This window comes from Peromyscus leucopus, chromosome 4 (assembly GCF_004664715.2).
Source record: "Peromyscus leucopus breed LL Stock chromosome 4, UCI_PerLeu_2.1, whole genome shotgun sequence".
Lineage (NCBI taxonomy): Eukaryota > Metazoa > Chordata > Mammalia > Rodentia > Cricetidae > Peromyscus > Peromyscus leucopus.
In genome coordinates, this window is record NC_051066.1 from 125,124,256 (window position 1) to 125,138,322 (window position 14,067).

General features: G+C 47.2%; 1 protein-coding gene across 1 annotated transcript; it reads right to left on the bottom strand.

Moving 5' to 3' along the window:
* Window positions 1–848: 848 nt before the first annotated feature.
* LOC114701688 (cystatin-C-like) lies at window positions 849–4,429 on the bottom strand. Its single transcript, XM_028881831.1, has 3 exons — window positions 4,089–4,429; window positions 1,733–1,846; window positions 849–1,177 (listed from the first exon to the last, which is right to left on the bottom strand). Exons 1-3 carry the CDS (start codon window positions 4,311–4,313, stop codon window positions 1,094–1,096), a joined length of 423 nt encoding a protein of 140 aa, XP_028737664.1. The 5' UTR covers window positions 4,314–4,429; the 3' UTR covers window positions 849–1,093.
* Between the last annotated feature and the right edge of the window lie 9,638 nt (window positions 4,430–14,067).

Consider the following 14,067-nt stretch of genomic DNA (forward strand, 5'->3'; position numbering starts at 1 on the left):
GGCCTGGATTTGGGCCAAAGACAAACAAATGCTACTGCTTAGGATCAAAGGACTCATAAAAGGACAGATGTTCTAGGAAGCACTGTGATCTGAGCATCCCAGTGACCCCAAGACAGTTTCCTAATGCAGCTCTGATTGTTTTGGATATTTGAATACAGGCCTAGTAGCTGGGCTACTCCCCTCTGCATTGAGTGGCAGGTGGATGGACAGTGAGAACTTGCATTTTAATACTATGGTCTCCCATAATGGGATGCTAGATGCCCCTGATCTATGCAACTGAGGTGGTGTTATTAACTGAAACTGCTTGGAAGCTGGAGTCTTTATGTCAGTCCTTTTGTGTTAAGTTGCATAAAAAGACTTGTGTTGTCAGGGAAGAGAAGGGCTGGAAGCATCCATCTTTGATCCCCATAGGCTGTAGTGGCCCAGGGTGTATAGGACCAATGCTGCCTGGGCTCTGTGTTGTCACTCTGACTGGGTGCTGGCTACTGTTTTCCTCATCAGCGCACACACACACGCACACACACACACACACACACACACACACACACACACACGAGTTTCTACAGTGGACAGAGTAGATGGACTCATCATGCACTGAGTCTCTTAGTGAGGGCAGTTCCCTCCATCAGGTCAGAAGCTGATGAGGTTGGGCCCAGCTATGGCACCTTCCACCGGCCTCACTGTCTGACTCCCTTCCAAAGGCAGAGGCAAAGCTTTGATGTGGCAGCTTAGGTGACTCCTGGCACTTGTGAAGGGCTCATCCTGATATACATGTGGTTGTACGCCTTCAGCTCCTATTTTCTCTTTCCTTGCTGCATATCCTGAGACAGACAGAAGCAACTCAGAAGGAGCCAAAGGAAATCTTTATTTATTGATTTTTATTGAGCAAGGCATGAGAGGTGCTTCAAGGAGAGGAGTGGAACCAGGGGACAGCTGTTCAGATGTGCAGAACCTGTCTGCAGCAGCTTCTCCACCGTCTCCTGGTGCTGACACACTGGAGATGTCCTCCAGAGCTGGAGCACCCTCCCAAGGGATGGGGCACTACAGGGAAGGAGTACAGGGAAGGAGCAGTCTGCATCCCTGGACTCAACCCTTAGGCATCTTTGCAGCTGGATTTTGTCAGGGAGTGTGTGCCTTGCCAGGGCACGGAGTAGATCTGGAAGGTGCAGAGTGCCTTCTACAAAAGGGAACAGAGAGGAACAATCAGCACGATGACGCAGCGAAAACGAGAAGTACCCATCCCAGGATGATGAAGCAGGTGTGCAATGATGGAAGTGAAACCCTTTCCCCCTCCTGAGTCCCAGGACACTCAGCAGGGTCTGTTCATCTTCTTTGGCTCCAGCACAGCTTATTAAGGAGTAGCCTGTGTAAGGCGTGGGAGCCCTCTGTTAGGATGAAGTAGAGCCTTTCTCTCTAGTAAAAATCCTTGTAGCTGCCTCTAGTCCAGCAGGGATAATTGTCCCCTTAGCACCCCAATTCCCAGGAGAAATTCATTCAGTAATTAAATTAATCATGTGGGCATACATCCCTACATGTGGGCACAGGTCTGTACTGACAAGATCATACATGTGCCAAACATTCACCTGTAATCATTCACAAATCATTATTCCCTACACATGCACTTCTCCACTTGGGCGCACAGACTCTCCAAATATACCCATTCCCACCCAAAATCGCATTCATCAACCCCTTTCCCTGTGTGATTGCTCTTAGGCCCATATCAGATACATACCCTCATCAGATGGGGCTGGTCATGGAAAGGACAGTCAGCCAAGTTTGGCTGGGACTTGGTACATGTGGTTCGGCCTACCTCCACGTCCAGATAGTAGTTTACTCCAGCCACGATCTACAGTGAGAAGACAACAGTCCCGTCAAGTCACTTATAAGCAGTCACCTCACATCACAGAACTAAAGTGTTTACCTAGGGCTTATGCCTGCATTGCTGAGTGGCCAGAACTCTCACTCACAAGGAACACAAGCCAACTCTTCCAGACAAGTGACCTCAGGCCCTGCAGGTAATTCTTTTATTCTGAGCAACCCTGACAAAGTGTCATATGTAGCTGAGTAAGAGGAGAAGCTGGGCACAAAAGGCAGAAGCCGGGACTAACAAACCCTTCAGTAAGTCAAGAAGGAAAGGACAGGGTCTGGGTAGACAGCTGGGGTGCTCTAGGAGTCCCGGGTTGTGTGGATCATAAGAAAAGGCTCTGGGCTGTAGTATGGGATTAGCTCCAACCTGCTGACTGTGGCTCCTCAGGCTGAGACACTGAACCACTGGAGGAAAGCCAGACCTTCCCTGTTCACAGTTATGGAACCTAGAGAGAACCCATTCCTTTTATTTACCCAGGCCAGAGGACGTGGGATGCTTCACACACAGGGATGTTTCAAACCAGAGGAAAGACTGCCCTTAAATGCTTCCTCCTTCAGTGAGATTGTCCAGGGAGAATTTCCTCAAGTGTGTCCTGTCATTTGCAATTTAAGAATAGAACTTATCCCTCTCCCTGTACATGGCACCCCAGACCAACTTGTCAGAAATGTGAAGCACAGGCTGAGGGACCTGGGCCAGGAGGCAGGGCTCTGTATATTGCCCTGTGGGACCAGGAACAAAGCTCTTGATTTCTAGGGGTCCTGGTTTTCCCACCAGCTAACTGAGACCCACAGACCAAATAACCTGCAACTCCCTATGCTGTGCTCCATCTAGTGCCACAATTGAGAGGTGCACTGGCCATCAAGGACCATGACAGCTGGGAAGTGCATGGCTTTTCTGAAGGTTGGTCACAGCAGCAGGAGAAATGGAGCAGGATTTAACTTGTTTATGCTTTCAAGAGAAGGCAGAAATGAGCTCTGCACACTGATGTACAACCCTTTGTGGTCTAAAACCTGGTCCTCTTTTGGGTCAACCTTGGGGCTAGTGGTCCTTGATGCTGGCTCCTCTGTCAGAATCTAAGTCTACGGCTATTGGCTAAGACTGCTGTCTTGGATGCAATTACCAATTCCTGAGGCTGCTCCCAAAAATGTTCCATAAGTAGAGAGAAGCAAGGGTCCCCAGAACAGCCAGGTGGCACCTTCTGAGAAGACCCAAGAGGGGGCTTGCCTAGTGACCTGCATCAACATTATGGCCAAGAGACCCTGCACCAAACTACAGTCACGTGTCCCTTAAGGATGGGGGCCTCTTCTGAGAAATGTAGAGAATCAAAACACTCATGTCCAAGCTAAAATGGCTACAGCATCACGGGGTTATTTACCTTAGGGGACCACCCCATCACACACCACCGAATCATGGCTGAAGGGAACCTCATCATGTGGCATATAACCGATCATCACAGCTGGCTGGACCATTCCACATTGCCAAGGAAAGCAAGGCTGAGCAGGCACTGCTCAGAGAAAGGCAGGCTGCCAGACTGGATGGATTATAGCCCGTGCTGGGAGAGTCTATGGACTCTATGGAGACCAGCTAACTAAGTGAGATTTTGAGAGAAGGAACTGAGTATCTGTTTGGTATGTAGAGAATGCCCTTGTTTTCAGGAAGTGTTTATTCCGAAAGCATTCACAAAAAGAAATGCCCATAAACACACACACTCAGGCACACGTGCGCCTGAGTAGAGCAGGGGCAAACGTGGCCAAGTGTTTACTGGAGGGACAGGATAAAATCTGCGCGTCTGTCAGAATAAGAAGTTCATAAGTAAGAAGGGCGCTTACTCAGAGAGGGCAGCTGTCAAGCCTACTTATCCTTCTTCCAGGTCATTAGCACTTGACACTAACCCTAGGCGGCAGGTGGCGCCTAGCTCAGAGCTGGAGGCTCTGACCTACATCTTTGGTGCCTCTGCTCAGCACCAAAGTGAACTTTTGGAAACAGAGCTAGGGGGGTTGGGCGCCGACCCACAGTGCTCTTCTGGGTTCCAGGATAAACCGGAGTGGGAATAACCCTGGAAACACATCGAGGAGGACTGAGAAGCAGGGCAGGAGGAGGACCGTTCCAGTGAGAAGCACTGGCGTTGGCCAAGTTCCTGCAGACGCGAACCGCGCCCTGGCCAGGGAGGGGTGCCTAGTTAGGAGCGGCCCGAGAGCAGGGGGACAGCGGGGACACGCACCTGCTTACGGGCTCTCACCACCTGTATGGCGCGGCTGTGGTACGCGTCGTTGCTGCCCTTGTTGTACTCGCTGATGGCGAAGTCCAGAGCTCGCTGCACGCCCTCTTCGTGGACATCGGCCTCCTGCAGGCCTCCCAACAGGCGCCGACCTTGCTTGGGGGCGGTGGCCGAGGCCATGGCCAGGAGGGCCAGCAGGAGCAGCGGGACGCGCAGCGAGCTGGCCATGGTTGGCTGGGACGAAAGGATGGAGCTCCAACAGCACTCGGAGTTGCGGCAGAACTGAAGATGCTAACACGGCGCGGCTTTTACCCAATTGAGACTTGGGACCAGCCCTCCTCTCCCGGCTCCTCCTTTTCCGGCTGCCGCCCTCCCCTCTTCTTCCGTCCCGCCCCTTCTCCCTACTCCCGGCCCCGCCTCCTCCGCACCGTCCCGCCCTCTTCTCCAGTCCCACCCGACTTCTAGTCTCTTCTTGCCCAGCAGAGGCAGATCCCGCCTCTAGAGCTGGACAACTTCTGCTACCCCTCCCCTCCCCCACTCAGCCGCACCCTTCCTGCCTCTCCCTTCTTCACTCTTAGCTCTCTGTTTTTTTCCCAGTTCCTCTTCTCCACGGCCCTCTTCCTCAGCTTCCCCTTTCACTCTTAAGTTCCCAGTTTGTTGAAGTCTGGTTTCAACAGAGAAGCTCTTGCTCTCTGAACCCTAAAATGCCCGTGACGTCTGAACTCTGTTCCTCCAGAAAGGTAAAGGGCAAGCAATCTTTAACTTCCTGGGTCTTCAGAGTTCAGCCTTGATCTGTGAGTTGCCAGGTCACTCTCTGGAAATGCTCTGAACAGGGCTGTTATTTCAGGCTCCTGCAGGCCCTGTTGTAAGACACTTCCTTGTCAAAAAAAGATGAATTGACCCCGAGGGAGTGGGAAATGGAGAAGAGTATGGCATTGTGTAGCTACTCAGTATCTTTAAGAAACCACTCCAGGAATCTTCCTGAGCCAGGCCACACTACAGGGGACAGCCCAGGTGGCCAAGCCCTGGGCAGACATTGCAGCAGGATGCCCAGCAGTGACTAACATGAACCCATGTGTCTTTTAAGCATTCTAATGGACAAGTTAAAAACTACTGATGTGAAAGGCTGGATGTGATGTCTCATGTTTTTAATTCCAACACTTACAAGGTAGAAGCAGGTGGATCTCTATTACTTCAAGGCCAGCTTGGTCTGCATCTATAGTTCCAGGCAAGCCAGGGCTACATAGTGAGATCCTGTTGGAAAAACAAAGCAAAACAAAACAATTTTAAAAAGTACAACACTGAATATTTAAATATGTTTCATTTAACCTATCAAATGTAATTTCAACATATAATAATAATTCTAAGGAAATAGCTTATATTCTTTAGATTCTATGGGTATTTGTAACATTTAGGACAGATCTTCTCTGAGTCTGGCCCCATTTCCCACATCTGTTCGCTACCTATGCTGGTGACAATAATACCGCATAGGCAAGCTTTAAGATTTGTGCTGGTGGTAATATGGGAGGAGTGATCAATAATCAAGATCAGTGGATTATAATGCTCTGTAGAAAGAGATAAGGAGATGGAGAGATGGGTGCCACTTGACGTTAGTTGAGAGGTCCCTTTAGGATTTAAACAGACAAAGAGTTCTACCTAGATCAGGAAAACAACACCAGGTAGGGGGAATGGCCACGGCTCAGTGATGAGATTCAACAGGGCTTTCCTGTTTAGAAACAAGGAACACTGGGAAGGGGTAAGTCTAACCAGGGAAGCGGTAGGACCAGGACTCCTGCTCTAGCAGCTGTGTGGATGCTACATGTGGGGCCTAAGAACCAAGCCAGTGAGAGGGCAGACAGCTGTGGATCAACATCAAAACACATGGGCTGTGCTGGTTGCTCCCCTCTGTGTCTCTAGTCCTTTGTCCCCTGCTTGGGAAGATTACCTGGTTTCCACCAACTCACCAGGAGTGAGGTATTGTTAACATATGATTAAAAAAAAGACTTACTTTTTACATACAAAAATAGTTTTAGTGAATGCACACAAGATCTAGGATGTGGCCGGGCGGTGGTGGCGCACGCCTTTAATCCCAGCACTCGGGAGGCAGAGGCAGGCGGATCTCTGTGAGTTCGAGGCCAGCCTGGGCTACCAAGTGAGTTCCAGGAAAGGCGCAAAGTTACATAGAGAAACCCTGTCTCGAAAAAAAAAAAAAAAAAAAAAAAAAAAAAAAAAGATCTAAGATGTGTCTGACCTCAGGAAGTTCCCCGGTGCTTCTGTGGTCTCTGTTGGTGCCGACTGTACCTTTGCCCAGCCCATCAGTTCCTGGAGACTCATCTTCTATTTACTCTTGAACTTCCTGTAAACACATGGAATTAGCTATGTCTGTCCCCTTGGGGCAGCAGCAGCATGAGGCTCCTTTGCACTAGTTTCTTAACCTGATTGTTAGTTTTCCTTTTCCTCAGGCAGAGAATATTTTCAAGTGAGTACTGTGTAGACAGATGTATCCTCCAGCTCAGGACAAAACAAGCCTGGGCTCACCATGAACCCCAGGAGTTGACAGGGTAGAGCTGAGTTCTGTGTAGATAGCTGACATTTCTTCTTTCAACCTCACTCTAACTCTCTGTGCTTGAAAATGGCCCCGTGCCAAATGAGCTGGTAGTGAGGGTGTCTGGATTTGACGGAAACACTGCAAGGCCCTGGGCCCTTAAAGAGATTATGTTGGGGGTGGTAGGTACTGGTCACTCAGTGTCACCCCTGCTCTGACCTGGGTTCTGAGCTCTGGATGGGGTCTTATCAGCAGGAATCTAACAGGTAGTGACAGTATTGTTAATGAGTATTCATGTTCAGGGTTAGGATAGAGGACCTTGAGGCATGGCTATCACCTAACCCTACTATGAGTTCTAGAGAAATAATGTTCACGCTGCTCTATTAGGTAAAGCAGTTGTAGTAAGGTTGCCACTTGTCATTTGTGAAACAGAAATCTTCAAACAGCTGTATGAATGTTTTCCTTGATAAATAGGAAAGAGGAGGCAGACACAAAGCCGGGAAGGAGGGCCACATCTGGCCAGGTCTCTCTGAGTAGAATGCTGGGCAGACATCCGATTCTTCTGGGGCTCCACCCTCAGGAGCATTGTTGTACATAGGGTGAGTTGAAACAGGGGGATCCCTCCTTATCTCATCATTTGTCACTAGGAAGAAGGTCCAGGGTAGACTAGTGTGGGTGAGGGCATGTTGGAGAGAAGTGGTGTTCATGTTGACATCTGTGATCACACTGCCTGTCATCTCCCTATTATAAGGCTGACCCAGACTCATATGGGAGAGTAGGTGACCTGAGCGGCACCTCTCATCCCCAAGGGACAGATACTACTGCAGGGCACTTTCAGGAACTGTAAGGATCACTTACAGTCAGGTGCAGGAAGAGGTGGAAGGTGAGGCAACTCTTGGGCAAAGGGTCTGCCCACTGTTCATCTAACTCTCTTGGAGCAGAACTCTAAGTGCCAAGAGAGGTGACAGGCTTCAGTGGCCATAGCTCAGCATGAAAGAGCAGTTTGTGTCCTGGAGCCTGCAGCTTCGAGATAAGCTACAGACACCCAGAGAGAAAGAGGAAACCAAGAGCTGAGCCACAAGACTGCGTGCAATAGGAAGGAGTCTACCTGTCCAGGAGAGAAAGAACTCCCTTCTGATAGAGACGACTCAGGGAGCCCTGTTCTCTGCTCATGTGGCTGTTGGTTTCTTGATCTGAATTAGAGAGAATATGAAGGGGTAATAGAAAGTTTCTATAATAATAAGTAAATATTCCATGGGCCTGGTGGGGTAGACCTGTAATCCCAGCTACTGAGGAGGCTGAAGCAGGATGATACTAACTTCAGGGTTAGCCAGGACTACATAGTGAGAATCTACCTCAAAACATAAAATAAAAAGAGGGCTGGAGATGTAACTCAGTCTTAGAGTGCTTGCTTAGCATGTGTGAGGCCCTAGGTTTAATTCCAAGTACCACACATAAACAAACAAGTAAATGTGAATGTAAAATAATGCTATTTTTAGGTAAGTGGCCAAACAGATAAAATATTACATCGTGTTGCAGGAGACAAGATCAAATAGGTTGAGCGTTGAGATCCTGAATATTCAAGGTTTGAGCCACTGGAAGTAAAGTATCTATAGTAGTTGCTTTAAGTGATTAAGTCATAGGTTTGGTGGTCTTCCTCTCAAAAAGAGGGACTTTGAAGCTTCCCTTATGGAGTGCTTAGGGTTCTTTGGGGTCGAGCTCTTAAGCCCCTTATACACACAGTTTTGTACCCTGTCCCTTCTCTCCTCTTCCTATCACCAACTCCAAGTGACATGAGGTACTTCCAGGCCATGTGCTCACTTCGGTGCAGTGTTAGACTGGGGTGGGATTGTTACCTTACCACTGGAAACTATGATGCATCCGATGTAGAGAGATGTGAGTGAGTAGTGCCTGGTGCTTGCCATCTGACTGTTTCACCCTTCACAGGAAGGTAGAGACCCCTGTACTTTCCACTCTGGTAGTCTTGACTTGCCTCTTCTTCTCAGACTATTTACAAGAATAGATGCAGTGATGGATGTGTCACAGCCTAGTAGAGGGTCACAGGGAAAGGACTTCTGGGGACACAGGCAGTTGGCTGGGCCAGCAGGCTGCTCCACCCATCTCCCTGGGCCTCAGCTCACAGGCTCCCACCACAAGGAAAGCAGGATGGATGGCTTGTGTTGAGCAATCCCCTTGCAGGATTGATTCCCGGGTGATCAGAAGTTCTGGCTGGTGGTCTGCCTCTCAGTGTTGTGTAACTGAATCTTAGTCCTTTTTACACAGTGTCACAGAAAGTGACTCCTGCCCTGCCCGCTCAATGGATTCCTGAATGTTGGGGCTAGAGTTCAGAGGTCACTAACATAGCCACGTCTTCTCTTCAGTGCCCTGGCCTCCTTTCTTATCTTCACAAGTTGGCTCGATCCCGTGTCCAAGACGCTTCTTTCCCATGATTTGATTCCCTGTCTTGTCCTTACCAGACTTGGATTGCTCAGGCTCAGCAGAGAATCCTGCTAAGTCAGTTCAGAGAGCCTCCACCCTTCGTATCTGACCACCACTATCTGGTTCCTCATCCTCTCTCGATGTCCCTGTACTGTTTTCACTCATAATCTTGGTGAGTTCCTTTAGCTGGAAACCCCTACCATGGATGTCTTCCCTAATTTTCCATCCCTCAAGGCCTCCCTCTCAGCCCCTTGCCTGCCTGTCATTCATAGCTGCGTTTAGAGTTGAGGTGCCACCCTCCTTTCTCCCCTACAGCTACTGTGCTGGCCTCCTTCATTTCAGCCAGGAATCAAGTCCTTCTGAGGTCTGAACAATCTCCTTGTTCTGCCAACCCAAGTCTTGCCTAGCCCATGGTGAAAATACACTTTCCACTTGGGGACAAGGGAAGGGAAGAGGGCAGATGGAGAGGGAAGAGGGAAGGGGCAGGCTGCAGTGGGAGGCAGGATCTGGGGGCATTTTCCCTTGAACATTTTATTATGAAATATTTCAAAATTACAGCAAGGTCGTAAGAATTCTATGCATCTATGTCCACCAGTCTGTCATTCATTCATAGTAGACTGTATTTACTTCTGTTTGTCGGTCCTTCTGTCTCGCTCTTTTTATCCTGAAATGCATCTTTCACTGGACACATTTTGTAGTTGCAGACACTAACATAGTCCACCCCTAAACACTGAGTATGCTCACCCCTAACTAGAGCTGGGTATTTATTTGCAGTACTTTCATTTGTTGTAAGCCTGTTGTGAAATGTGCAGATCTTAAGTGCACTTTCACTGAATTTTGCAGGTGTGTGCCCGTATGCTACTCAAACCCATGGGATGCTGGGCCCTGCACTATCTCCCCAGTCAATTTGGATCTTCACCTGACATCCCAACAACTGATGCCATTTCCTCTATAGTTGATTTTGCCCCATGTTCTCGTAACTGAAATTGTATGGTATGCTGGCATTCTTGTCTGGCCATTTTCACTGCAGTGTGATGTTTTTAGGAGTGCTGTGTTGACAAACTACACATGCCTCCATATTTGATTGCCATGGTGAGCCTCCCTTCTCAAAGACTCTTGGGATGGCTTGGGCCTTGGGCTCCTGGAGAGTCTGGCTGTCCTGTCTTCTCTGCTGCCTGTTTTCCTTCTTTTTATTTCACCTGGAATCACATCCTCTCCACTTCCTTATCTTAATTCAAGTTGAATCTAGAAGAAAAAAAAAGACATCTAAAAATGGAGCAAAACCTAATTTCACGCAACACTGAGCAGCTTTTCCCAACTCTTCCCCATATTTGAAAATAAAATTATGTGTTTAAAAATTAAAGTATGTTCATTATAAAAACAAACGAAAAAGTAAAGGGAAACATACAGGAAGTAAGTTACATGCATGCATGTAAATTTGTATGTGGGTGTGTGTGCGCACATGTGCCTTTATGTGCATTTGTCTGTGGGAACACATGAGATCATGTGGGGGTTATAATTTGTGGTGGCTTCTTTTTCTCTGTCTATTTCCTGAACATTTGTTCATATGTCAGATGGTCTGTTTTGTTCCTTCGGTGAGTCTTTTCACAGTGCATAGGTTTCTCTAATGTTAACCTTTCAGATTGTTCCTAGTTTGGAATTTTTTTTTTTTTTTTTTTTTTGGTTTTACGAGACAGGGTTTCTCTGTGTAGCTTTGCGCCTTTCCTGGGACTCACTTGGTAGCCCAGGCTGGCCTCGAACTCACAGAGATCCGCCTGGCTCTGCCTCCCGAGTGCTGGGATTAAAGGCGTGCGCCACCACCGCCCAGTGCCTAGTTTGGAATTTTATAACGAATCATGTTGTGACACTCATTTTTAAAGTTTTATTTCAAAGACTTTACTTCTTGAAAACTTTGTAGGTGTATACAATCCATCTTAACTGCCCACATGCACCCTGACTCCCTCACCAACTTTCCCTACTCCCTGATATATCTCCCTTCCAACTTCATGTCCTCCCTCTTTTTAAAAGCATAACCCACTGACTTCACTTAGTGCTGTCTGTGTGCATATGGATTTGGGTCATCTACTAGGGCATGGCCAACCTACCAGTGGGCACTCCCAAAGAAAGTGACTCTCTCTTACCTACCACCTATCAACCAACACTCACAATAGGGAAAAAAAAACTTAGTTCAATCTAGATTGTTCTTTCTATATCTGAAATTTTAAGTCAGAAGATCTTGTATGCTTGAGTGTGTGTGTGTGTGTGTGTGTGTGTGTGTGTGTGTGTGTGTGTGTGTATGTATGTGTTGTAGTGGTTATATGTACATGTACATGCACATGTAGAGGCCAGAGGTTGACATCAGATATCTTCCTCAATCACTCTATCTGTAAATTACTCTATCAGTAAAAATTTTGTTATTTACTCTCTCTCTCTGTGTGTGTGTGTGTGTGTGTGTGTGTGTGTGTGTGTGTGTGTGTGAGAGAGAGAGAGAGAGAGAGAGAGAGAAGAGAGAGAGAGAGAGAGAGAGAAGTGCAGGCATATGTGTACCACAGCACGCCTGTGGAAATCAGAGGACAAATTACGGGAGTTGGAGAGCAATGCTTGGGAGTCAGCTCTTGCCTTCTTCCTTGTTGAGGGGCCTCTCATGTTTTTGTTGCTGTTACTCCAGGTTTGTTGGCCTGTACACATAAGAGTGATTCTCCTGTTTCAACCCCCCATCTCCCAATAGGAGTACTAGGGTGCAGTACAGATTACAGATGTGTGTCACCCCGTCGTCAGGGTATTACTTATTTATTTAGCTTATGTGGGATCCAGGGGTCAAACTCAATTTGAGGCTTAGGAAGCAAGCACTTTGACCCACTGAACCATCTCTTTAACCCTTAGCTTTTGAGATGGGGTTCTCACAGACCCTGGATCTCCTGAGTCAGTCACAGGGCTAGGCAGTGAAGTCCACTCCCTGCACTGGGAATCCAGATACCACTGCCATAGCTGCCTCTTACGTGGGTGCTGGGGATCCAAACAGAGTCCCTAGAACTTGTCTGACCCATTGTACTGGGGACTGGACTCTTACGTAGGCTAAAGCAAGAGCTTTTCCAGTGACTGTATCCCTAGGCCCCTGACCTGACATTTAAAATCTCCTTTTTCGTCTGCTCATCCAATCCTGTTCTCTTACATTTTTCTTGCACCTTCTTTTTTCAATGTATAAATTTTCCCTTTTTCTTGTCTCCACCACTGTAAAGTTAATTGGGTACTTTGCTGTTTACTGCCGTTCTCAGTGTCTGACTTATGAGAGACCCAGGTATTTGCTGAATGAATTAGTGCCCTTAACTCCAAACTCCTTTTGTTTGTTTTGAAGAAATCACGTTGACATTCCTCTTACTACAGCTGCAGTTTTTCACGTGATTTGAGTAAATGGTTTTGGTAAGAAAGGGAAGGGAGAGCCAGGCAGTGCCTTTAACCCCTGCACTTGGGAGGCAGAGGCAGGCGCATCCCTGTGAGTTTGAGGCCACCCTGATCTACAGATCGAGTTCTGGGACATCTAGGACTGTTATACCGAGAAACCCTATCTTGAAAAATCAAAAAAAAAAAAAAGGGAGAATTATCAAAGGACTCAAAAATGAGAGAGAGAGAGAGAGAGAGAGAGAGAGAGAGAGAGAGAGAGAGAGAGGAAACAGAATTGAAAACGTGGAATGAAGTTATCAGAAGTCACACCCCTTTGTAAGTATTCTGCAAGGCTGATTAACTGATTTGATGTATGGTTGTAGAGAATTGGAAGGCCTAGGTCAATAACCAGATTATCTCGGGGTATCTTTAACTCTGTTAAAACCATTCATGTCTACCTTTGTGTCTGACTTAACATCCTGTGACTACCACATGAGATCTTCCGGGATGTATTAACTTAAGAGACCACTAGCTTATACTGTCCAAAAAGCTAAGAATGGAATCAGGCAGCAGTTGAAACCTGTAGCAAAGACAGCCTCATTCAATGTTGCCACTGGTGTATTTGAACTGTGACAAGTTCATGAAACTGTTGCTATGTTGAAACATTATGTTTGAGGTAACCTCAGTCTGTGTTCCTGGGACATGGTCACTCATATTTGACTGGAGAATAAAACTGTCTCTTATGTCCTTTGAGGTGAAAGCTGTTTTATGTCCACAAACTAGTGTGTTTCACAGTTTTTTGTTTCTGTTTTTGAGACAGTGTTTGCCTGGATAACCTTGAACTCTTCCTGCCACCCACAGCTTCCCAATGGTGCATTTGTTATTTATTTATTTATTTATTTATTTATTTATTTATTTATTTATTTTTGAGACATGGGTTTTACCACGTATCCTTGGGTGACCTGGAACTCATTATGAAGACCAGGTTGGCTTGGAATTAGGAGAGATTCTGCCTGTGTTTGCCTTCTGCCTGCTAGAATTAAAGGCATGTACCACCATGCATGGCTATGTGCACTTGTTTTTAATGTCACCAAAATTAAGACAGAAAATACAAACACACACACACACACACACACACACACACACACACATTCACACACACCAAACGAACTCCCCCCAAACCAAATAATCCAAACCAAACAGCACTACCCCATCAAACAACAGCATCAAAAAAACATTAAAAAAAACAAACAAACCAAAAGCTGGGCGGTGGTGGTGCACGTCTTTAATCCCAGCACTTGGGAGGCAGAGGCAGGCAGATCTCTGTGAGTTCGAGGCCAGCCTGGGCTACAGAGTAAATTTATATTCATGAAGCTAAAGAGGCTGTTACGGTGACAGTGCTTGTAATCCCAGAGCCCTGAATGTGAGGACAAGAGAGTAAAGAATTTGGAGCTAGTCTAGACTACATAGCAAGATCTTGTCTCAAAATCCAAGGACTGGGGATATAATTGAGAAGCAATTGCTAAGTACCCACAGGCCATGGTTCAATTCCACCACCAGAGAGAAACGGGGAGGAGGCGTTAAACAAGTTTCCCAGGTAAGTCAAGGTCTGAGCCA

What these genes read in the sequence shown, in the direction of transcription:
- LOC114701688 (XM_028881831.1), bottom strand. Translation starts at nt 4,313, where the DNA reads ATGGCCAGCTCGCTGCGCGTCCCGCTGCTCCTGCTGGCCCTCCTGGCC. An exon ending in TGGTGAGAGCCCGTAAGCAG is followed by an intron (nt 1,847 to 4,088) that starts GTGCGTGTCCCC and finishes TTCTCACTGTAG; the next exon opens with ATCGTGGCTGGAGTAAACTA. An exon ending in ACCAGCCCCATCTGATGAGG is followed by an intron (nt 1,178 to 1,732) that starts GTATGTATCTGA and finishes TCCCTTTTGTAG; the next exon opens with AAGGCACTCTGCACCTTCCA.